At 41.6% G+C, this 26,768-nt stretch overlaps 1 protein-coding gene across 11 annotated transcripts in view; it reads right to left on the reverse strand.

Annotated features, from left to right (window-relative positions):
* CALD1 (caldesmon 1) overlaps positions 1-26,768 on the reverse strand; it is a 197,098-nt gene that overhangs the window by 43,273 nt on the left and 127,057 nt on the right. The window contains exon 1 of one of the 11 annotated variants that reach the window (XM_051784450.1): positions 11,343-11,622. The exons of the other annotated variants lie outside the window; for them this stretch is intronic. Coding sequence (XP_051640410.1) covers positions 11,343-11,389 — 47 coding nt within the window. The 5' untranslated portion in view covers positions 11,390-11,622. Of the gene's footprint in view, positions 1-11,342; positions 11,623-26,768 lie in introns of those variants that run through there. 11 annotated transcript variants of the gene reach the window in all.

Genomic DNA, 26,768 nt, shown 5'->3' on the forward strand with positions numbered 1-26,768 from the left:
TCACCTTCATGAAAGGTAAAAAACCCTTCCATAAAACAAGTCCATACAGATATGCAAGGCTGAGTACAGCACTTTGAACAGCACACTAGTGTTACAACAATTTGTAAACATGGTATAATAGCACTGTGCAAATTAAACAGCTGGAAGTTTGAAATGCAGCCATTGTAACCACACCCACATAAACACAATAAAATGCCCCAGCTTTATCCTTTCAGTTAGTTTTCCCTTAGATGTGCTTGCTCCTCTCCTATTGCTTCACTGTGATTCTTGCTCCAGAGAAGTTGTAAGAACCTACCAAACTCAGTATTGGAAATAGTCTGTGGAAAGCTGACTGAGCTCATGAGAGCTGATTAATCACACTGCAAACACAAACCTAAAGGCCACTGTTCTTTAAAGAGCAGGAAAAAACAAACCTTTTCACAGAACTCTGGCATCCAACAAACTAACTCTTCCATTTCAAAGATTCACTAACAAATTGTCTACAAGTTATAAGTTATTCACAGAAAATACTCAGACAAAAACTAGGAAAGAGAAGAAAATAACAATTTGCTTGCCCTAGGAGTGCCCCCACTCTGGGGACTTCCAATGGGATAGAGGCAGCTGTTGGAGGCATAAGGCATCCAACACAGAGAAATTGCCCTGTGGAGATACAGTGGAGGGGTGAGGGGCTTTTCTGCAATATTCAGCGTGGTTTTGTCTCAGTTTAATGAGACTGAAGTGTTTTGCTAAGGAGGATGAGTTATGAGGAAGACCAAGCTCCTCCCTCCAAGCAATTGTAAATCCGAAATTAAGAGGCTCCAATTGAGGAAGTATGGAGAAAGGAAAAAATAACAGCCCTTTATTAAAGGATATATGTGTATGGGCAGAACAACAAAAGAACACAGAAACAACTAAAAAATAATCCTGTACCCAAAAGTCCCCTCCAAAAAAAAACCAGTTCAGTACTTCCCACCTTTTGGCTCATTGTTAATTCCAATTTCATTCTGGAATAGCAGCTCCAAGCAGGAAACCAGTCTGTAATAGCTGTTGCAAAATGTTTTATACAGGTGGGCACCAAAGTGGGGAGGATAGCAAAGAGCTGCTGTGATAAGAAAGCAGTACAGTTGATGGAAACAGACCACACGTGCAGGCAAAAAGAGTCTAATTCCAAATGTGAGAGGAGACAACTGCTGACAAGTTTCCATCACCGAGAAGCAAAGCCTTCCAAAAGATTCAGCTGACATTTTCACAGAAAAGGTAATCGAATGGTAAACATGTTTAAGCCAGGGCTTCCAGTATCATATGCTACATTACAGAAGAGAATGCAGAACAACAGACATTTTCCACTCATTGTCACATTAGTTCTTGGCACTGGCTAAATTCTTTCCCTCGAAATATCTCAACGTGTTTTACAAATGTTAAGTAATCCTTGCAACCCTTTCTGACTCCCCTGTGGTGGGTATTGTTACCACTATAATGCCACTTTATGGAATGCAAAACCAGAACATAGACAAATATACTGCTTTTAGCCTAAACCATGCAGATAAGGTTGCACTACTGCATTTTGGCTGCACGACTTCAAACCTGTTCCAAAACCTGTTGAAGCTACCAGAAGCTCTTCCAGTAACTTCCAAAGGGATATATAGGTACATGGACTCCTTCCACTCACTCCCATCTCTAATGGCTACACTGTGCTGACTCCCATCACTGCACTTGAAAGCACGTGAAAGCCACTGGCAGAATTGATTATCCTGGGATGTCTTTTTGCTATCATACTGAACAAAGAGACATGCTCCTCTGAGCTCTCTCTGAGCAAGTGATAGCCTGCCTCTCCTCTACATAATGCCTTCTGTTGCTTGATATTACCAAACCAGTAGTTTATATTTTAAAAAAAAAGAGGTGTGCCTGCTGGGAAATGGGTGAAAAGTGAGGGTGAAAAGCAAGTTTAGCCCAGGGGATCTGGCTGGCTGTGCCACTGCAAAAGCACCTTGGGCTTTACACAGGGGTCAGCATGGCTCAGCACAGCCTGGCACCTTTTGAGGCACTGGGCTGTGAACTCAGATACACTTAAATGCCTGAAAATATGGGAAATGTGGTGCAGGGTCCTAACTCTACCACTGGGAAACAAGGAGTTAGCTTGCTGTCAAACCCATCTGCTTCTCCAGCTTCAACAGGTGCAGAAAGCCAGCTTGGTGAGGTAGCACTCCCAAAAGGTGATTGAGTGAGAAAACACCAGCTCTGCACCAGAGAAGTTTCAGTCCTACAGAAACTGTAGGAGTGATCACATGGGAAGGTTTCTGTGCAGCACAGCTCTCACTGCACCCTCCTCAGTTCCACAGTGCAGATAGGACTGACATGAACATCATCCAACCCTTCCAACACTGGCTCTTGCAAGACTTCATCTTGATTCAAAGTCAAAACTTTTCCTGTCTCACCTGGACCGCAAGACAACATTTTAGAGAGTCACTGAGACTGCTAAAACAAGACATTTGCACAGCAAACAACACCACCACAGAACAGACTTGATGGAAACATGCTACTGTTCATCCAAGTATCCTCTTCCCAGCAATCCATATCAACTATTCATATACACACACCAAGCCCATTGTGAGGGAGAAGCAATTCAATATAGTCTTTTATGAAAGTTCTCACTGAATTTAAGTTATGCATTCTGAAAGGTACTGGGAGGGGTCAAAAAGCAGGCACTGGGTAGCAAATCTACATCCAATATAGATAATGGATGTAGATATATCTACATCTAATATAGATTTGATATTTTGTGAAAATGCAACGTTTGGAAAGCAAGGATTTGGCAATGTAAATTGAAGAATATTTGGCACAATAAAGAATTAGGACAAACATAAGACAATTTCAATTCCTGCTCACAAAGAGTGTGGTCCAACCTGTTACCAAAATTCAGCTGATTGAGGTTACTGAGTAAACAAGAATATGGTAATCAACTCTCTGAAGAAGATAGCTTTAGCAGCTAAGAGGTAAAAAAAGGGATCAGCAATATTCTATATTGCAAAAATAAGTTAAGACTGCTCTTAATGCAAGCTAACATGCTGAAAGTTGCTAAATAAGGGATTTAGAAGACTTCATTTAGCCCCTCTTGTGCTACAGGTGCATGAGATGCTCAAAATCCCTTGTGCTCCAGCGCTCATCTGACTAACACACAGAAATGGTCAGTGAAAACAATCATGCATTTCTGGATGGCCAGCACAACCAGCATTACCTACACCAATACAGTGTTGTAAGACCAACTGGTGTAACAAAGGCAGGAATAACTGAAACATTAGCAATCCTCTGCCAATGAGGTGCTCTTGGATCTACTTACATGTGCTTCTGCCAGCTCAAGGTGAGTATGAGACAGACTGTCAGTGTTAGTGCATAGCTATAAGCATATACAAACAGTTTTTTCTGTACATTTGTCCCAAGTTTGCTCAAAATACTACCACAAATTTAACAAATATTTGAGAAGCTCCAGCTAAGGCCCCACTACCTGCTTTGTGACATTACACAGGAAACTTTTAAATGGTTTTCTCCTCTATTTCAGCTCCCCAGAACCTCTTCCAGTGCCTTCTCCAATTTCTTCTTGTGTTCCAGGCAGCCCCCATCACTCTTCACCCAATGGCATTTTAATGGCTGTCTTTATCTTCTTCCTCCACACCTGTGAGCCCTGTGCCTTAAGTTCTCCCAAGCTTAAACCTCCCTATTGCCTACCCTTGCAATACTACCAGCCTTTGCAGGACTCAGGTTCTCACTGAAATGATGTCATGCATCTTGAAAAGTGCTAGAAGGGACCAAAAAACCAGGGCCAAGGCCCTAAACAGCAAAATCTCTGCTTGCTAGAATCTTGTGAAAAGGATAACCATGTCCTTCTGAGGGAAAGAAAATACACTGGCATGACTGCCAAGGCAGAACACCACAAGAAACAAATAGCACACATAGAATGTAGCAGAAACAAACATCTTTTCATAAGTTTAAAGCATTCACCTTCCTAAGTTTAGGGGCAATAAACATAGGACTGGATGGGACACACTGTCTCCTACCAAATCACTTCAGAGAGTGTTGAATAAGTTTGAAAGAGAGAGAAGAATCCAGGAAATCAAGTAAGGAATTAACCCCAGGGCTATCTCAAAATGACAAAGGACCAAATGCAGCTCTCAGATATGCACAAGGCAGGAATATTTCTTCTTAACTGGATGGGCTGCAAATTATTGCTAATGAACGTGTTGCAAGTGGGAAACTTTCACAGCCATATGGATAAGGACTGGTGGGAATCCTGAAATAGCATTGCTACAGTGTTAAGAGAGTTTTTTAACAGGTTGGTAAGACTTGAGTAAAAGCTACGTTTCCAGAGAACTGCTTTGCCTTTATGGCAAATTTAACAGAGGAACTAGAAGAAAATTAGTCCTCAGGCTGAATCTTTCTAACTGAAGTAAAAGTTTAGCTGCTTTTGGAAACAGCTGTGGCCTCTGCTAATTAGGCTTTGGGGCTTTTGGAAATCCTGTGAAAGAAAACTGCTGACATGATGTCTATGATGATCCTCCAGCTCCAGGAGGAGGCAGATGACTAAGGCCAAGATGCACAACACCCAGAGTACATGCCAGTGATTTCCCTCTTGTGGGAGAAGTGCAATCCTAAAAATCTCATGCTTCACAGAGGAAAGATGAGTGTAACATGAAACACACACAAATGGGGTGCTTCTTTTAAAGTATGCAAGAGAATACAGAATGGTTGGAACACATTTCATCTGGACTTTGCAAAATAGTCATGTAAGGTGCTATCGAGGGAGAACTGAAAGGGAAAAATAACAGAAAGAGTAAAGAAAACACATGGTAATGGGGAATGCTGCTGTAGCTCACAGAAGCTGGACCAGGAACAACCTGAAAATGAACAAAGAGACTAGAAAGGTTCTACCATGACCATGTCAGTGTGTGATGATGGTACACATAATTTGTGGATGCTGAAACCTACAGTGTATTGAGCTTGTGAGGCTCGCTCATGTCATGACCCAATTGCTCAGTTACAAACTCCACTTAAAAACAAACAAACAACAAAAAAAAACCAACAAAAAAGAAAAAACCACCACCAAACAAAAAAGCAAACAACCCAATAAAAACCCGCAAACAACAAAAACCTGTAGTAAGGAATGTGACAGGACAGCAACAGTTACAGTGCTAGAAGGTACTTCTGCAATTACATTGAAGCAACTCCAGTGCTGAACATATTGCAGACAGAATTCGGCAAGCCAAAAACCTCCTGATCAGAAACATGTAACATATTTTATGGTTAAAAAAAACCTGTGGGCAATTTGGCTGTGACAAACAAAACAGAATCCCAAATCTTACATCCTATAGCAACAAGTGCATTGGTCTCAAGGACACACCTCTAGGACAGGCCTCCACATTTCTTAGAGAATCGTGGGAAGGAAAACAAGTGCACACGGACTGCTTCCTGCTTTCTCAAATTTTTGAAGTGCATGGTACACCAGTTAGGAGATATTTTCTCAATAAGGTTTTAAGCAGTCTGGAACAAGAACCATCTTTTCTTTTTGTTCACTAATGCAGCAACATTTAGCTTGAGAACCAGCAGGACCAGATCCTCCTAAACAGAAGTAAAAAGTAGATTGAAAGCAACCTGAAAAAGAGTCAGAGTTAAATTTTCTTGCACAGAGTTAATCCTCTCCAGTTGGTATGCCAGGTTCTGCTGGAGTCAGTCTTGCTCATAGGAAATTTTTGTCATGTGAATATTTCTCACAGTTGCTTAGTCAAGGTATATGAAAAAGTGCTGGATGGAAATTAAAAAAAGAGGACAACAAAGTTAGCCAAGTCCCTGATCTTCAAGAGAAATTCTAACTTTGAGGAAGAAGAGTCTCAATACAAACAGGCATCAAGCAAAAAAACCCTGGTTATGCAGTAAGATTTTGGGAGTAGCCCATTCCTAATGGTGCATCTGTATGTTTTGTTTAATGTGAACTGGTACATCCAACAACTAATGCTGTTTATTTTTCTTTTCTGTTTTATTATCATCATCCACTTGTCTTTCATATCCTTTCCCTACAGTAAGCTAACCTCAACAATGATAGGATATGTACTCTGGAACTACTGTGGTGGGGGGGAAAGGAAAAAACTGCTTTACAAACGACACAAGCAAACTTACAATACTCAGAAGAAAATAAGCAAACAGAGAAAACTGGGTATTTAGTGACCAGGTTAACCACTATTCCTCTTACAATCAAAGAAATACACCAGAGCACGGGGTAGGAAGGGAGCAGCCACTGCACATCACTTTTGGTCTCCTGGTGCAGCACAAAGTGAATTTAAGTAGAGCCAATACTTGGCTTTGTATTTCAGTTACCAAGAGACAGAGACCAGGAATGAAAAAACTGAAATACCAGCTTCTGCCCTCACTTGAAACTTTGCTCATCATAACTCATTTTAAAAGCCATAGAACTACATTGACTTCAGATCTGAAGCCTGTACTTAAGCCTGGGATGTGCTGCTCATCTCTGGAATTCAATACATGCATTCAAAGCAATTGGAAAGAAAAACAGATTAAAAAAAAAAACACAAACACCCAGATTTAAAGCATCAACTAAACCCCGTTGATAGAATTTAGCTTCAATAATGGGTTTTCGAGAAAAGACAAATTGCATTGCAATGCCTTGGACTAAAGTGCAATTTTTCTGACACTTTACATGTAGAACAATGCTCATGGAAAACTGTAGTCCAATGTGCTTGCTGTTCCCCAAAAAGGTAGCTACAGTATGGCACTGTTAAACTTGCAAAAATGTCTCATTACCACATCCAGTTTTGAGAGTCAGAGTGAGATTTCACAGCAATGCTGAACACTTGTGAAAAAGCAAAGGAAGAGGGCAGGGAGAGGCAAAGGGGAGCATGGGGGAAGCCTTCCCTGACTGACAACTCTGCAAAGGATTTGAACTGCAGAAAAGAGGAAACATGTCATCAAATGCCAAACCAATGTGATGTCTGCCAAACCACACCTTATCCTTCTCAATCAGCAGAAAAATTATCCACTGCCTGGCTTCTCTTACCTCACCAATAAAAGGCTATTTTTTTTCCCCTTATTAGGACAGTTTCCATGCTGTAAAATTCTGGCTCTAATAAGTGGCTTTAACAATATGTGCTGCACATCAGCACAAAAAGAAAGCAACTAATAAAAGCAAAGCAGAGAAGGAGAATAAAAGGGCTGAGTCCTAAATTAAAAGGGACGACATCAGCTTAGTTTGGGCTCCAAAATTTGATCATAGATTTTATGAAACGGAGAATTAAAATTGGAATGGATAAATGTACGAAGGCCAACATTACAGAGATATATAATTATAAACTTGGCAGCTACTTATAAATGTAAACTGCCTTACTGAAGTCAAGGAGAATTCAGTTTGCTGAAGTTGTTTTGCTACACTTAAGAGCTTACACATCTCAAAATATAAATCAAATGTCAGTACATGAAAATAGTGCAAAGCAAGCTTAGTTTTTTTAATGTTTTCTTTTATAAAATAAAATACGGAAGGAAAGAAAATTTACAGTGAGTAAAGTCTCCATATTTCAATTATTTCAACAACTGAGGGAAGTGTTTTTCTTGGTTGAATTTTTAAACATTTGATTATGTAGTTTAGTGCATCTGCTTTATGTATGGACAGAAAAACCAAGACGGCATTTGAGAATTTCCCTTATTTTTTTTGACTTTTCTTGTTTTACTTGGAATTGGGAACAGGGTGGAGGTTAGTCAAGAGAGGGAAAGATGGGGATATGAAGAAGCAGAATGAAGTTCTATCACCCCTATCTGACACTAGTTGAACACCTATGCCAACAGTGAGGCTGTGGAGGAGCTATCTGAATTTAAGATCTGCTCTAACAACGAATTCTCTAGTTTTGTTGAAGCAGAAGCAAAAACTCTTGTCAGAGTGGAGTGCTATGGAAAATGTTCAGGGCTGTTTTATTTTACTTCTGCCTGAAACAAGAAAGCAAATCCTTCATTTAAGGTTTTTTTCTTTTAAATTTTTTCTTTAAAATGTAGGCCAATTTCAATCAAAATATTCTACAAAAGATTAGAATATTTTATTTAAAAAAATATTTCAATGGTGCACCTCAGTAATTTCTTGTTAAGAAAGTGTAAAAAAAATTAATTAACAAAAGTATTTCCTACTGTTTTCATTTAGACAAAGCTACCAGTTCTGCTCTGAACTGCTCTGAAACAGTTCTGCCCAAAACTCCCCTAAATTTTCTTGGTTTTACTAAATTTACCTTTCATCAGAAACAATTCTCACAGTTCATTTCAGGCATTGGGATCCACAGAGCTTCAAGTTCCTGGCTTAAACAGGGTGGAAAAATTCAGCTCTGAGTTTTCATGAAACTCCCCAGAGTCTCTTGTTCTCTGACAAAACCTTAGACATTTGATTCTCAAAGTCATGACTTAGGTGGACGCCCAAAACTCCACACAGATTACTCCAGCTTTATGCTCCTGACCCAGTGTTTTGGTTGTGCTGAAAAAAGAAAAGCATCTTTCACTGAGGCAAGAAGGCTGCAAAATCTCAGATGTTTCCTGAGAAACATCTTGTCTGTCTCTGTCTAATGTTTCTTCCACCAAATACAGTCCCACTCAAAAATGTTCCATTTCTTCCAGTAAATTTCTGCTGATCCATTAGGAGGAAAGTTCCTAAATCCAGCAACATGTATTTCATTCAGGTGGCAACAACTAATACATCAAGAATGCTCATATAGATGGAGCATTGTTACTACAGTGTTCAACATAAATCTGTGGGCCCACACACACATAAGCACATTTGCATCAAAATGACCATTCCAACTGTTGGATATAAACATTGCAGCTCACAAACAGACAGGACATTGTAAAAAAGTGCCTATTTCTTGGACCATGGTAGACTTGCCACTGTTGAGGAAGAGTCATTTCCAGAACATGACTGGGATTCTTAGCTTTTAAAACAGAAGCAATCAGCCTCACCACAGGATAACATCTGGTCTTTGGTTATATTATGTCCTTCTTATTTTACCTCAGTAATGTAAAAAGGCTTTCAGAAATTGAGGATTCAAGCCATGGCCCACTGTGGAACAGAAATGAAGGACACGGTCAACAGAGAAGACCAGAAAGAAGGAAAGTGGTGGCTTCAAGGGAAAATTAATGGCCTCAATTTTTGGAGCAGAATTAACCAGATGACACAGTGCCACTAACACTACTGCTGCCTGTGGGGAAGTGTCCTCCCTAACCCCTCTCTTCCCTTCAAAAAGCTAGCTGATTATCAGTCTCGAAAATCTGGCCAAGAAATAGAAAATGTAACCTACAATATGAAGAAAATATTGTGAAAAAGCGAGCTTCCAACAATCAAACTGTGAAGTTTAAACAGAAGTTATAATTTACTGGAAGAAAATATTCTACCTGCTGGCAAAGATGACTTCTGCTTTCCCTAGGAACTTGCACAGTAAACACTTTATTGCCCAGCAAACCAATCCAAGTCAATCCCTATGCATCTATTAAACAGATTTTATGTTTTCAGGCCAACCGTAATGATTTCTTGGCTATGATGAGAACTTCTGCCTTTAATTTCTAGTGTATCAAATTCTAAAAGGATTATATTCAGCTATTTAGCAATTACAAAATTATCTACAAATACTACAAGTACACTGAAAACATAGAAAATATTGTTAAACGATGCAGATCAAATGACCTGAGGGAAAGGGGTCATTAGAGGACATTTGCAAGAAGTTAACAATCACACTGTACCTCATTCAAAATAATGCAATTGCAGCCTCCTCTTTTTTCCCTGGAGAGTCTCCAGAGAGTTAACTTATAAGGATATTAATACTCCTTTTCCACTGCAATCTCCTGAGAAGACAGGAGCACTTGGAACGATTACGTTATGCCTCAGCCTGGGAAGGGCAGTATTTCATCATGTATTTCTCTGAGCAATGCTTTGAAGAAGCCTTTGTGGGTAATGCTAAAGGTGCCTTCCCTCTTTTGGCCTGAGATCACGGAGATCCTTGTCGAAAGAGAACAAAACGGTTACCAAGTTTCGGCCACCCATTTGATTTCTCTTCAGATTCCCCACCAAAGAGAGCTTTGCTTTCCTTCTCCAAGCATGCTACTGGGATTCTGGACAGAAGAAAACCCATGTCTGGTTGTCGAGGTGTGTCTGCTCTTGCTAGAAGCTGCAATAGCACCCAGATCTCCCAAGATACAGGAAACCAACAGTATAGTAGCTAATTACATTTCAAGAGAATAGGATTGTTTTCACTCACATATAATTTTACTGATTGCAGTGAACTCACTTCATATAACTCCCTAAGGAGTTATCAAGAGCCATGGTTTTCACCACTTATATCATCACTACAGTGTCCAGATCTCACCTAGTTCACCCTTTCCCTCCCTTGCTTTCCCCTTACACTGGTTGCAGAGAAATTTGTGCTTTGCCACGGCTGCTCCCCATTCCGGTACAGCAATAAAGGAGGGCTGTTGTGGCTTGTGGCTGTATTTCACCACAGAACAACACACACACACACACACACGTACACACAAAATCCACTTGGCACACTCTTAATTAAATTATTATTTATTGTCCAATTTCTGAAATCACAATGAAGAATTTCAGATTCTTCTTGGAAGGGCTAAGTTTCAGAAATCCCCAAGCTCCCCTTCCCTCTAAGAGCACAGGGTTTCACGCTGGAAACTCTGAAAAACAGGCATCCAGAAAGCCCAGTTGCTTTTCAAAACCTCTCCCAACCTTTAAACCAAACCCTGATATAAATCACTGCATTTTGGAAACATAGTAGTGTCCGGTTTCCCACCCCTCAACACCTAAAGCAGACAAACAAAACAATACAGGACACAAATAAAGCAGATTATTTTGTTGACAATATTACACAGGCTAATTGATTTTCTTCTCTGGCTTCCCTCCCACATTCAGGGATGAATGTACCATGAGGACTCTATTTACTCGGTGAATTAAGCAATCCGAGTTATGCAAAAGCTTCTACACAAACTATGAAACTTCTGCAAATTTCCCACTAACAGAACTCCAATCAGCAACCAGTCTTTCCATCATATTCTTCTACCACTGAACAAAGCAATTTAAATTCTGCAATTCAGGGAAGGGAAATGCATAAATACAAAGAATTTTCCTTTAGAAGACAGAGCACGATATGACAAATAAAAAGAAGAAAAAGAACCCAATCTGCATCCAGTGCTTATTCCCCCGTTAAACCAGCTTCCCAACTTGTTCCACCATTCTGTTTCCCTTACCCACTGTCACCATCCAGCACTTCCTGCACAACAGCAAAAGGCTAAACCCATACAGATATCATAATAAATTGGCGACTCACTTGGAAAGGCTTGATGAGTTCTGCCTGCAGTATGATCTGCTGATCATGTCTGCAGCCTATGAATCAGTGCAAGCTGCTGGCAGCTCCAGCGAGCAAATGGACGGATGATCAGGGTGTGGAATGAGATAATAAAAATGCCATTATCCTTTCAGGCATGTGAGACTCACTGGATGCTCTTTCCACCCCACAGGCTAACCATTCAGCCGGTCCTGACGCTCCCGTGAATGACACTCTGTATTTGTGTATTGTCAAGCTCATTATCTATCTTGTATCCTCCTCCCCTCCCTTCGCCCTCCTCTGCTCTGTGATCATATGATTTTTTTATTTTTTTTTTTTACTGTATTCTCTCTAATAGATCCTCTTTTCTATGCCTGGGCCCCCCAGTTACAGAAATTCCTGCATATTTCTCAGCTGCTCAAGTTGAATGACAAATGCTTGCTTCCTGTTCAGCTCTTACAAGAAGTGCCTCTGCTTAGCCAGCTTGTCTGAGCACCGAGTAGCCTCAGCACTGCACAGAGGTGCCTTCAAAAGTGTTTGCTCCTAGGAAAGTCACATTCCAGCCTGCCAAGAGTACCCAGATATAAAATAATGGTCCAGGCAACTTGATAGTAAATCATTGCCTAAGCATTTTGCATCCAATCTAACCTGTGAAAGGTCAACTGGATCAGATAGATCAAAAGACTGAAGGTGACTGCCAAACAAGAACAAATCCAAGGAGGTGGGAAGCACCTTCAAGCTCAGCTGCAGTCAAGGTAAAACCATTTTGTGTTTAACAAAAGGATTAAAAACAGGGCTGGAGTTAAACCCAACCTAACCTCAATGTTCTTCCATCTAATCCAGTGAATGAAGTAGAAAATAGAAATGCAAACAGTGAGTTAACTGGAGACACCATCAGTTACCATGATTTCACATGCTTGGCTCCCATATCTCTTTAAGTCCACAAATGGGAGCAAACTGAAACCACTTACTGTGCAGTCCTGCAGCCATTCCACTCCAGTCTCTGATCTTGTTTAACCTCATAAATTGCAAGAGTGGGTGTGGATGGATTAGTGCTCCAAAGGGAAATCTCTAAGCAAGCTCGCCCGTCTGTGGGAAGGAATGTGTGGGTTCAGTAGGTGGCACTCTTACCTTGGAGTGAACACCCAGGCAGCCCTCTGCACAAAGCCATGGAGGATGCTGGATGTCCAAGGAAGCATCAACCTTGACTTTTTTTTCCTCAGAGCTTCTAAGAATTCAAAAGCTGCACTTTTCTCAGGACATTGATATTAATTTACATTCTACTTAAATCCTACTGTCAATAACTGCATTTTTTCCCCTCCTGAAAACTCTCTGTACAGTTTCAAGAAGATAGATTTTTGTGAAAAAGTAACAATTCTGTGCTTTACAGATAGTTGAATGACTCCTGTGCAAGCATGTATAAGCTCAGGGTTTTTTTTCACACTGAGAAACAGGTCTGCAGTACCCCAAGAAGTTGCTATTTCTTCAGGTATACCTTCTGCAGACCCAGCCCTTTGTTCTAAACTACATTAAAACTCCCATCTTTTAGCGTATAAACTACACTGGAATCCTGGTCTGGAGGAAGGAAAGGCCAATAGTGCTGATTGCAAAGGAAGTAAAACAGGAATTCCACTTCTGTGATTGCAGAGAGATCTGTAAATGAGATGAGGGTGCCCTAGGCAGGCCATATCTAGGTTTTTTTCTCTAACCTCAAAGGAAAGTGAACAAATAAGGCAGTGTGAATGCATAGGGTCTTAAAAAATGCTGGTGAGAAGGGAGTCACATTTACTCTTCCTGGAAAAGACATTCCTACCACTGCAGCAGAATCAGAATTTTTCCCTCTGGAAGAGCATTAGTTAAACAGAGATCATATCATATTCTTCCAAAACATACATTTTAATCAGATGTCAGACATAAGAGTTGATGTTTATGGAACTGTGAACTGGGCTCCAAAGCAACCCTACAGATTTAAAATACAGGTCTCTATTTATTACTGCATCTCAGAAACTTTTTTTCCAGTTGATTGAGCTCTACACTCTTTTCAATATATCCTGGAGTAGTCAGATTATTGCAGTGCTCACCAACAAAACTGTTTCCGCTCAGAAATAAAATAAAAACAAGTTGACTATCCTCTAAAACATTATACTCTACATCTACAAAGAACAGTTCCAGATTTTTGGAAAATCTGCCCCCACTGTCACACATGGCTCTAGATGGCAAATCTGACCTATTTGTTGAGTCATTAGGAAAAGGGGAAGCCTCTTTCACTTGTAGTAGACTCCAGAACCATTTTAAAATATCCCCCTTAGGACAATCATAAGAATCTCAATTTCTCCTTTTTCACTCTTCCAAATACTGTTTTGAATTATAAAAGTCTGGAGGAGAACTTCACTCCAGATGAAACAATTCACACGGTCAGCCTATTTTTATTTCAAGACTTCAGACAACAAATTGCATCTTCTTGCCCATACCTCTACAGCACTACTGAGAATAGATTTCATTTACCTACTAATTGACCAATAAGCAACACTGTCCATGCAAGTCTATCCTCAAGACATTGCCATTTTTGCCAGCAAATGAAACTCAAGATGAATAAGGTGAGCAAACTGCACTTCCAAACAGTATCAGCCTCCTCTGCCCAGCTGTCTGTAGTGTTATATGGGACAGGCATCCTTGTCAACAACTGCTCGTAATGCTTTGCAAGTTGGTGTCCCACAAATTAATTTTTTAACCTGTCAGGAATTGCTACAACCATGATTTGTCACACTTGCAAAGCTGCCAGATCGAAGAGGCAACTCTGGACACGTGGATGTTAATCCACTGCACCCAGGCGATGAGTACGCTGCCAAGTGGACCTGGGTTAACCCAGTGGGTGCTCTGGTGAGTGCTGTCAGAGACTGAAATGGTTAATGATTTATGCATTCTAGGATTGCCAAGGGACTTTTGAATACTTCTGCAGGACTTTTGCATTATACCTCTGATGGCCCATCAAAGCCCGTCCCCCTCCACCAATCTTGAAAGGCGGGAAAAACCCTTTTGCCAGACCCCTCATGGAAACTCAGCACAGACCCAGGAGATGTTGGAGGGTCGTGGCATGGCCTGTGACACTAACCATGGATATAGAAACTCATAACTTCTTTGAGTGTGGGGGCTTCCCCCCTTCACCCCCAACAGATCAAGGCCACCACTTCAACTGACAGACATGGAAGCTGCAACTCCCAAGTTCCATCGCTGGACCCCGTGGGCGGTGACTATGGACATCTTTCCCCTCTCAGCTTTTCTTTTCCTTACTCTCCCTTACCCTTATCTTGTCTTTCCTTTCTCTCCCTTATGCATTTCCCCCCCCCGGGGGTTATCCCTATGATAGATAATATAGATGACAACACCCAAAACGCTAACATACCTGTTAAAACAAAATTGTTAAAATAAACCCTACCTATATATGTTTTCAGACACTGATTATTCAGTGTCGTTTCACTCCAATCCACCCCAAGGGAATTATTGATAAGAACCTGGGTTACCCTCCTCCCCTTTTTCCCCATGCAATGCCAGGTGTTCACACTGGGTTGGGTGGGGATCCAGCAGCTCCCTAAGTTTGCAGCAATACAGAAATGGTTCCCATGAAAGAAGCTGACGCAGACAAAATTTTGCCATGCTTGCAACCCCTTTAAAAATAAGTGGGAGGATGATCTGAGTCAGTTATAGATCCTTGCACTTAATAATCCCCTTATTATTTGGAAGCCAAATGTTTGTTGTTTACTTCAGTAACTTAACTGAGACAGATGCTTTCAGTACATTGTGGCCCTGAGGTGGAGATCTTACATATGGAGCAGGAAGAGGCAAATCACCTTCTAGATAATTTCAGAAATTCATATGGGCATCTAAAGCATGGAAAATCAATGGGGCTGGAGTCTAAACCTGCTTTCCTTGTATGTTCTGATGCTTCAGAGATCGAGGACAGCAAAACCCCTAAGGAAGACACTAGAAAAAGAAAAAAACTAGAGTAAACAAACACTAAACTAAAGCACCTGAGAGGTGTCATTCATGCCAATGAAGTCAAGTCAAATGGCTCTAGTGTAGGACCATCTATTACAGCAATAAAAGGAACTCCTGGGGCCTTTCCTAGCTTTTCAACATTAAAAGGAGCAAAATGAGGAGGAGGAAGGAGATGTGAGAGCTTTCCAAAAGTAAATTATTAGTAGAAGGTTCCAACGTCTACTTGTATTAACAATAGGAATGTCCAGAGGTCATCCAGAGAGCCACTTAACATTTTGTTTATTATTTTTACTTTGACCATTCCTGCAGGCAAGGCAGAATTTTCAGTGAGCTGATCAAAATAGCCTGTGAATCCTTTTTCTTTTGAGACAATAGTGAATTCAGGACCTGACAGTGGCACATGCACCATCCAGACCATGCCTTTCCATGGAAAGCCTAATCCTTTCTGTACCTGTTTGTCAACAGAGAATTTGCTGTGCTACCCACTGTTCTCCTGTTATTCAAACACCTTCATGTTTCTTTAGCTCTTTGCTTAGTCCACATTGAGGCAGTCTTAAAATGAGCAGGCAAGTAACTTACAGAATTATATCTGATTGGTTTCAGAGACCATGCTGCACCACTCTCCTCTGTGCCACCAGTGTGAAATAAGTAGGCAGACTCGTAAAGAACTTTGCAAAGCTACTGGCATTTTGCAAGAGGAACAGAACTCTTGTTTTTTATGAAAATCCATTCTAACGACATTAACATTTGCTCCTCGTTTGAAGAATATTTTTAACTGTTCTGTCCCTGGGAAAATGAAAGATGCCACAGTGTCTTTCGTGTTCTCATGGAGTAGACAAACTCTTGGTATTTTTAAGGTCTGTTCTGAAATGCCCCAACACAGTTCACTGCAGGGAACACAGTGGATGCATCTCACAGGGCAAAAAGCATCTGCATTCACCACCCTGTGAGATTTTACTCTAGGACACTGGTATGTGAGCAGGGAATTCATTTCACAGATGAACAATACTTTGTGTATTAAATCATGTGCAGTAGGTGAAGCCAGGCAACTCATGCATAAGGTCTTGAAGAAAATCTCGAGTACTTATTTTTCAAGTCCAGTTGTAAATATCTCAAGTAACGGAGACTTTGCCATTTCACAGTGGTAAATCTTCCATGCTCTTACAAGGTTCAATACTAAGAATACACCCTATGGTTATGATATGTATTCCTCCCTTTGTTCTTTAACTGTAACCCACAATTATAACAACCTTGATGCCTACAAACAGCAGCAGCCTCAAAAATTTTAGCATGTTCAATGGGACCTGTGAGTAACACATACCCAGCTGTGTTTGTGCGTATATGTATTAAAATACCTACTCAAATTGAAATATGTAGGCTTGGGCATATGCATGTGCAAATCATGGAGTCACACACAAACAGGATTTGCATGCTCACATTGACACATTATCAGGTAGGAAATGCCTTAGCAGATGATAGAACCATTTGCATAGGCAAGTTCTGCAGGATTAGGAACACAGGCCTGCACATCAAAATGCAAAAGCCTGAAGCCTGAAACTGGAAACACTTGCAATAAATATAGTTGCAGATAAGACCCATGTAGAGCCCATGCAACATTCAGTCCTATCTGATACCTGCTTTGCTGGGACAGGATGGCCTTGAATAGTGCAGGTAGGAGTCTGGCCCTCTGCAGGAAAGAGTATTTTATTTTCTCTGACTGTCCTCAGTTCTTGAGGTAATATTATCCTGCTTTTCACGTGGAAAAGTTACTGAGTGTGTGTATGTCTGTAGCAGTAAACAGAACAAACTCTAAGGCAAGTGTTAAATATTCCAAGGAGAACTTACACAATAAATTGAAATGTGATTAAAAAAACATAGCATTCTCTACCGGTTACCTATGGGGGAATGCACAATCCAGAAACAGGGCAGCATAACACTTCATGTGTGTGATAGACCATTTCCACCAAAGCACAGCTTTTGTTGTATATTGTATTTTCACTGCTTTCAGATAAACGTTAAGATCCAAACAATATAACCACACAGATACAAAGCTACCTTCTGGTCATTTGAACAACTGAAATGTAGGAAACCATAAGGGAGAAGCATTTGCAAGGATTGTCTTTACCATGTCTCCCTGTGCCCTGGCACTGTCACTAGTGGAGGTCCCCTCCTCTGGTCCCCTCCTGCTCTGAGCAGGAGCAGAAGAAGGAAGGACATCATTTCCCCACACACTTCTGCACTCATTCTTTTGTGCTTTACATATTTCAGGGACATATGCCAATTCTCACAGCAACAAAAAGAAAACTGTTATTTTGGCTCACAAATTTTAAAGTCTCTCATTTATACCTCAACTGTAGCTTGCTATAACTGTTATCAATAAATTTCAGCTTTATCAGTGCAAACAATAACAGTCAAAGCCCAGACTTGTAGGGCTTCTGCTCACAGCCATGTAGGGTAATACTTGCAGAGCCCACAAAACAGAAAGCTGTATGAGCTGCCAATAATGTAGATGTAAGTTCTCTTTGCCTCAACTGCTTCTGGCAATAGTTAATTTCAATAAGAGGTTTTATATTAAATTATTAATGTTATTTTTAATATATTTAGCAGGCATGCTCCAAACATCACTATTCACTTCAAGCTTAGCCACAAAAGGCAGAAAGAACCACACAGTGGTAGGTGTGACACAAACATAGATGATAGATGCATCTCTAGCCAAAACAGGTTATGCTTTGATTTTACTGCTGAGCAGGCATAGGTGGAGGCCTAAGCCAAAGCTCCTTAACAGACAGCCCAGTAAACAACAGTTAACTCATGAAGTGTGAAGTGTGGGTCTGTTCACCCTCGTTGCCACCACGTAACAGCAAGAGCATCCACTGTCCTGCTTCAGTCTGAAGCCGTGACCCCAGTCCAGGCTTCACATTTGATCCTCCTCTGCTGGAAGAGTTTATACAAATGAGTGCACAGGAGCATATGCACACAGCCCTGGAAGGAGAAGAGCATTTCCTGCTGGGCCAATTTATGGGGACCTTCCTGGACCAAAAGCTCCTATCTTATGATACTCCGAGTTTTACTGGTGAACAACATCCAATCCCTAGTCGGGATCTCACTTCACAAACAACCCAATAAACTCAGCTAGCAAAAGCCATATGAATTCCACTAAAGGCAGTGACTATTCAACATCTTATGCCATCTCCAAGGTATTCAAAATACAAACCTCAACTAGAAATACTCAGTTTGAGCCTTTGTTAACTCTGAACTTAGCTTGAAAATATGAAGTTGGATTCTCAGACCAGGACCCTGCCTCATGCAGGTTAAAGATTAGTTAACCTGCCTGACTCGACCAATGATTTTTAATACCTGGTAATGGCCCTTAGGTGTTCTGGGAACAGCTTTATTTCACTAGATGCTCAGGGATTACCAACTAACCGGATGCTCCCAATAACTTTCAGAGAGCAAACAGTGTCAGTTTATTTAATAACTTTCAAAGCGAAACTAAAATCTTGTTAAAATCATGCCTTGTCTGATTTAATTAAATTGCACCACACATGCTGCACTGTTCTGTTAATCATTAACTAAGTTAATTCAAGCCAGAAGATGAGTCTTTTCTTTCCTTCAAAAGCCTCCGGCCAGTGGAAAACTTCAAAAAACATCCCAAAAAAGGACCAGTACAGTATGATTTTTGTTAGATGGTCAACACATCAGTATGCTTTTCCCCTTTTTTCAGTATTTCTGATTCCTATAGGAATGCATGTTAAAAGAGAGTTGTTTGCTTTTTTTTTCTTGCTTGGCAAAATACCTTCCCAAATTTTCTAAATATTGTCTGGTATTTGCGTCAATATGACAGTCATCGGGTTTGACAGGAATCAGATTGCTAAACCCACACAAAAATGCTTTGGAAATTAGGGGCTAGTTATACATTCAATTTCATTCAAATCCACTTTAGCAAACTGGCAAGGAGTGGATCTGAACTGCCTCCATTACCCCATTCACTTCTATGGTTCACAACAGAGGTTTCTTCAGCATGCTAATCTCTGCCTTAACTTTTAGACTCACAACTTGTGCTAAGAAATCTCCTTAACACTCCTGTCCCAATTCATTTGAAATTTCCAAGACCTAGCAACACACCAAACTTATTCTCCCTCTGCAGCAAGCCTTGCCAACTTCTTCCAGGAGGAACTGAATATGAAATTAAACCACGTTAGAAATGTATCATTTTGTGGACTATTCAAGAAACAGGATATATCTAACATCTATTTTCCCAACTCTCCTTTCTTGAAGGAAACCAAAACAAAACCATGTACAAAAAAAGGTTCCTTTCTTTATGTTCTTCATGTCTTAGGGAAATCTATACACAGAATCTTCCAGCCTCATCTGTACAGTTGTTATCTAATGGGATTTCCCTCTTGAAAGCAACAAAGGATCAAGGCTGAACACTTTCACAAGGCCTGTCATATCAGATCAGGAAGGCACTCCATCAAGGCTGGATTTTTGCCTCCAGCCATGGCTTTTGCTTAATGTTTTAGAGGAAAGCAAGGGGGAAAAAAATAAAAAAAGGCAAACACTAATGCACCTGGCCCATTGAGCAAAGCTCTCCCAGCACCACAGAATTCATCTCTGCCCCCTGCAGGCAGGCTGCTGGGGCTCTGCCATGGACAGGCATTGCTTTCTGCACTGCAGGGTCTTTAAACAACAACGACAAAAAAGCAACTTATTGCATGGCAATAAACATAAAAGGGCATCGAGAGAGTAAAATGAAATCACCATGGCATGGGACGTAGCCTTATGCTGCACCAGGTTTAGGCTGGACATGGGGAAGCATTTCTTCACAGAGAGGGTGATTAGACATTGGAACAGACTGCCCAGGGAGGTGGTGAAGTCACTGTTCCTGGAGGTGTTTAAGGAAAGATGAGGCACTCAGTGCCATGGTTCTGGAGGTGTTTAAGGGAAGATGAGGCACTCAGTGCCATGGTCTAGCTGACATGTTAGTGTTCGGTCACAGGTTGGACCTGATCTCAGAGGTCTTTTCCACCCTAATTGATTCTGTGATTCTCTGATAAATGTTCAGTATTTGCACTACAGCAAATACATCAAGACATAATGATCTGAGAGCTCAAACTACTCCAGTGTAATAAAAGACCCAACTGTACTTATTTTTTTGTTAATCTCTGCATACTCACATGCTAATACTTATTTCAGTATTGAAGTACCTGAAATCTATTGTAATTTAGTAGCAATGCCAAGGGAACAACTCTAAGGCACTCCATATCTACTTCTAGCTTCTCCTGGAAAATGGTTCTCTGGTCACACTTTACACTGTCAGGATAGGTTGAGGTCTGAGCAGACTCATAAGAACACGATTTCCTCCCGTCTATACTGTACACCCTAAAACCCATGTTAAAGGGCCTGATCTCTCTTCAAAAGGACATCCCATCTGCTCAAGGCTCAGGAACTCATCCAGGCTACCCTGATGCCCTGGGTGGAGACAAGTGCCAGCACCCTTACAAATGACCACCGGTGCCTCCCACGTGCGGCTCAGCACAGCCATCAGCAGGCACTGAGCATGGGAAGCCTTGGACCACGGGTCTGGAAGCTTCAGCATCAGAACTGCTGACCAGACAGGTAACAGCATGTGAGGAGATCCTCTCAGCTCTGATGATCTGCTGAGCACAGACAAACACCCAGGACCTGTGCAGCACCTCGGGTCCTCCCCGACGGCACAAAACCGTGAGCTGCTCAGGAGGCACAGCCAGGGGAAGGAAGAAGAGGGGCAGCTGCAAACCCTTAGGCTGTACACAGCTTGTTTTGTTGTTTTTCTAGATCTATTTCGGTTTTCATTTTTAAACATCTTACACATTAAGGTATCCATGAGGAAATACATTTGCAAACAAACATCTGTGCAGTGCTCACCGTTTGAAGGCAGAGTCTGTCTCGACTCCTTCACCATTGCTCACAGACCTCAGGAAGCATTCCAGTCAGTCCAGCTGCCAGGGACTGAGAGATGCAGTCACACCATGTGGGTGACAGGTGGTCCCCGAGCTGCAAGACTACAATTCCCACATGCTTCCCTGTCACAGCAGGGTCTGGTTCCTCCTTCAGAACCCACCCATCATCACAACACCCTAAAGACTTCCTAACATCGATTGGAGAGATCACACACTGAGGGTAATCAGACTCTGAGCATTCCCCACCTTATCTTTTCTGGGAATGTGACACAGGAGCATGCACGAGGGCTTTAACCATCTGCTCAGGTAAGCACCCAAGCAATCTGTCAGTCAGCTGAGTAACAGAGTGAGAAGTCTCATAGGCCTGATAGTAGGAAAAGCAAATGTAAGTGTTCACCTGTGTTTAAGGGAAGCTGATAAATACTGAATTATTTTCTTCCCACACAATCTTTAAAACACAATAATCTGACCACTCTCACAAGGATCAGCATCCCTATAGAATCTTTTGGATTTGGTTTGTGTACAAAAATACACCTTTGCCAAACTTGCCCTAGCCAGTAAAGTTTTTTGGCATGTTACAAAATGGTGAAGAAAGGGTGTGAACCTCAGTTGCTCTTTTGCTATGCAAAGAACATGAGAATCCCCTTTGCCACTACTAAACATAAAAGAAGTGCTTATCAGCTCTCACTGGCTGGGATGGGCTTGCATTCCTTGCAATTTCCAACTAACCAGTAGTCTCCCTTTTCCACTCAGTTCCTCATATTAAGATGCAAAAACTGTCAATAAGTGGCTTAAGAGAAATGTAACTTTCTGCAAAATAGCTGATGGACTTGTCTTTGAGGAGATTTATATAAAGTAGCTCTCAAAAGAGTCAGTAGCAGTACAGCTTGCACAGAGAATTATCAATCACTAACTTCAAAGAAAAATAATTTTAATTTTCGAATGGCAAACTTCCCCTTCAAAATCTGCCAAAAGCTGCAGCCTGACCTCTAGAGCTGTGGGTATACTTTCATGCCCTGTTGATGTTTTGTTACCTGAGAGAAGGCTTCAGAGCATCACATTTTATGAACAAATTTCATAGGATGGGAAGGATTCCAGGAACTCCTCCTCCACGAGCTCTTACAGGATTTAGAGGTTCAGGAGAGATTAACACACATGTAGTATTACAACCTTCCTCCTAAAATAAGTCATTATAACAGAAAATTACCCTTCCAATCTAAACCATTTACATTTAGAAAGAGGGCATTTTCTGTCATTCAAAAGCACACCCATTCTTAGGGCACCATCTTTGCACTTAGAGAGCTTCTGACTGACTTTTCAGTTTTCATGGTAATAACTAGTAATATCTCAATAAAATGGCCACTAGAAATTATAATTTGCTGAAACCCATCAAAAATATTAAAAACATGTTTCCAATAAACATTTCAGAAAAGTATGACAGAAATCAGAAGTATTTTCAGAAACTTGGCAGAGTTTCAAACACTTCTAATACTTGAGAACCTTTTTTTTCTTTCAAGAAAAGTTTGCAGCTTCTTCCTCAGAATTCATTCATTTACACTGAAGCTGCTGTGAAATTCCGAGCTTAAAACTAAGCAGACTTCAGGATTCAAAGAAAGTAGAATAATCCCATCATCTCCAAATGCCAAGGCAGAATCTAAAACAGAACGGAAACATTAAACCATTCATTTAATTGAAATTTGTTGCAGTCTGCTAACAAGTAACCTAACAACTATTGAGATGTTTTGTGATAAAACTTAGCTCTTTTTTAGTGTTGAAAATCTTGAAAAGACTCTGGCTTTCAGGCTCTGATAAGCCAGATGCTATCTCAGTGAGGGCTTCTAAAGTCTCCAAAGAGCTCTATAATCAATCAAGGATCTTTGGACTTTCCCACCACGTTTAGAAAGGGGAAAGAGAGTCAGGATACATACTTCTGATATGCTCATTAAAACAGCCAAGGATAGGCAAAACACACTGTGAAGTCAAATAGATCTTAGGTGAGTACTTAACGGGTTCAATTCTAGTGTTGTGATAGCACAGGGTTTGTAACAGGTGAGCAGGCTCCTTCCTCACAGCCAGGCTGGGCAGCCTGTGGGCAACACAGTGTAACTGAGGTGCCAATCCCAAGGGGATGTTACCCACAGGACATTCTGGTCCCTTCCTCATCACCCACGTGGTCCCAGCCACCCATCCTCACATGCAAGGAGAACCTGGCATGGTGTGTGCAACCTGCGGGGCAGAAAAAGAGAACCCTGGCCCCACACAGTGGCAGCTTGTGTAATTATGTAGCTAAGGTAGATCAGAAATACAGAGCTGGGAGAAACATTTATGGTTGGGTGGGCTTCACCCCGAACTGTGGCTCCATGGGCTTTGAGCAATTCCCAGTGGAGATGCATCCCTCAACAACAGGGAAGAGACCAAAACAGGTCCTACCTCTCTGAACACCATTGTGGACCAAGACTCCTGCATCACTTGATGGGACTTAAATCAACATTTGCAACATCTGACACCTTATACAAAAACCACGGGCCTGGACCAGTTCTGAATCCAAGGAATAGTAGATAGACATTTTGGGAGTGTAGGAAACTACAGAAAAGAGATGAGCATACTGTGATCCTTCGCTGGCCTTTTATTCCTATCAGCATTATTCAAACATGCATTCTTCTTGAATGCAACCTCTTTCCAAAACTCAACTTTGTCCACATAGTTCTATTTGAATCCCAAATACATTTTTTAAAAGTGTACTTCTCAAAAATGCAAAACCTAGACAATATACCTCTCAAATAACCCAATCAAATTGTGGGATGTTTTCTTTTTCCATTCTTCCTTAAGAGGAAAAATATGATTAATAATATTCACTAGACAGGAGACTGTTTTTGTAGTTACATTTTTATAATTTACAAAATCAAAAGAGGTACAATTTTTTTGTACATTATAAACTTTTTTGTTACTATTCCTTTAAAATCTCTCCAGAAAAAAACTCTCTCATCTATGATAAGGTATGACATGCAAAATTTCAGGGGATACAAAGTTCTTTGGAGAAAGTCAAGGAAAATTGATTCAATTGGGAAGATAAGTCTGATACTTAACTGTGGCCTGGCTACTCCTGATGCACATGACAAGGCTTAAGAGGTTAAATGTGGTTTTAAGAGGAGTATGGTGCCTTTTTGTTTTTAGAAACTCTACATTTAATTGAAACAAGAGATAAAGAAAACGATCCTTTGATGAACGGGGTCTGTATTTAGGCATTTTCTTATCGAGATGGCCATGTTCTGGATCCACCCACCAACATACCAGAAACCACAGTTGGCAAATGCTACAAGCAAAGGCATTTCCTGCATTCTGGCTTTCTAGCTGAGGGCCAGATGCTTCATGATCCTTCCTTAACAGCACAGCTAAAGGACTGGGTGTTGCATGGTATATATAAAGACCAGGCTGCATCACAGTCATACATTCAACATCAAAAAGGAGAGAGAGAGAGTCTCTTCCCTTATTCTGAGAAATTCCTTCAGTGGAGAGAGGGCCAAAGGACTACCTTATAAGTTACAATTTATAAAGTAAACCTGCTAAATTAAGTAGTAATTATTGTGGTTCTCATCCACGTGATGTGCCAAAATATCACAAAGAAAGGAAGAGCAAACATTACTAAAGAAGGTAAACAATAGTCACAGCCTAAAGAGAGCACTGTGGTTTACTTCAACCTACAGCATGCTCTACCTACACCACTTCCAACAAGTTACTCTCAGCTTCATCTCCTATTATCTTTAATATATAATAGAATAATTACGTGAAATTCTCCAAAAGCACTTGCCTCACTTAAAAGTGAAACAGTTCAAAAGTAGGAGTTAGAACCTTGCAGTGCACAGGAGCAGGCTGTCCCAGTGTACCAAAAGGCAAGCTGGAGGGGAAGACGACCAGCCTGGTTGAACAGGGAGCTTTTGAAGGAAATTAGGGGAAAAAAGAGAGCTTATCAACTATGGAAAAAAGGGCTGGCTACTTATGAAGAGCTTAGGAATATTGTTAGGTTACATAGAAATAAAATTAGAGAGACAAAGGCACAATTTGAACTCAATCTAACCAATTCTGTTAGGGATAATAAGAAGCACTTCCACAAATATATCAGTAGCAAAAGGAGGGGCAAGGAAAACCTCCATTCTTTGTTGGACATGGGGGGGAACATAGTCACCAAAGATGAGGAAAAGGCTGAGGTACTTTACACTTTCTTTGCCTCAGTTTTCAACAGTAAGATGGGTTGTCCTGAGGACAACTGGCCTCTGGAGCTGGTAGACAGAGACAGGAAGCCAAATAGCCCCCCTGTAATCCTCAAGGAAACAGCTGGTGACCTGCTGAGCAACTTGGATCCTCACAAGTCTATGGGACCAGGTGGAATCCACCCAAAGGTGATGAAGGAGCTGGCAGAAGAGCTTGCCAAGCCACTCTCCATCATCTACCAACAGTCCTGGCTCACTGGGGAGGTCCCCAATAACTGGAAGCTGAAGAATGTCATGCCCATCCACAAAAAGGGCCAGAAGGAGGACCCAGGAAACTCCAGGCCTGTCAGCCTGACCTCAGTGCCTGGCAAGGTTATGGAGCAGATCATCCTCAGTGCAATCACACAGCACCTACAGGATGGACAAGGGATCAGACCCAGCCAGCACAGGTTTAGGAGGGGCAGGTCCTGTCTGACCAAGCTGATCTCCTTTTATGATCAGCTGACCCTCCTAGTGGATGAGGGGAAGGCTGTGGTTGTGTCTATCTGGACTTCAGCAAAGCCTTGGACACTGTCTCCCACAGCATTCTCCTGGAAAAGCTGGCAGCCCACGGCTTGGACAGGGGCACCCTGTGCTGGGCTAGGAACTGGCTGGAGGGCCGGGCCCAGAGAATGGTGCTGCATCCAGTTGGTGACCAGTTGCTAGTGGTGTCCCCCAGGGATCAGTGTTGGGTCCAGTCCTATTTAATATCTTTATTGATGATCTGGATGAGTGGATTGAGTCCACCATCAGCAAATTTGCAGATGACACTAAGCTGGGGGGGAGTGTCAATCAGCTGGAAGGCAGGAGGGCTCTGCAGAGGGACCTGGACAGGTTGGAGAGTTGGGCTGATTCCAACAGGATAAAGTTCAACAAGGCCAAGTGCCGGGTCCTGCACTTTGGCCACAACAACCCCCTGCAGCGCTACAGGCTGGGGACAGAGTGGCTGGAGAGCAGCCAGGCAGGAAGGGACCTGGGAGTTTGGATTGACAGGAAGCTGAACAGGAACCAGCAGTGTGCCCAGGTGGCCAAGAAGGCCAATGGTATCCTGGCCTGGATCAGGAACAGTGTGGCCAACAGGTCCAGAGAAGTGATTCTTCCCCTGGACTCAGCACTGGTGAGGCCACACCTCGAGTGCTGTGTCCAGTTCTGGGTCCCTCAGTCCAGGAAGGACATGGAGGGGCTGGAGCAGGTCCAGAGAAGAGCAACGAGGCTGGGGAAGGGACTCAAAAACACAAGTCCTA

Source organism: Manacus candei, unplaced genomic scaffold, assembly GCF_025592945.1.
Source record: "Manacus candei isolate 608988 ecotype Guabito, Panama unplaced genomic scaffold, ASM2559294v1 h1tg000018l, whole genome shotgun sequence".
Classification (NCBI taxonomy): domain Eukaryota; kingdom Metazoa; phylum Chordata; class Aves; order Passeriformes; family Pipridae; genus Manacus; species Manacus candei.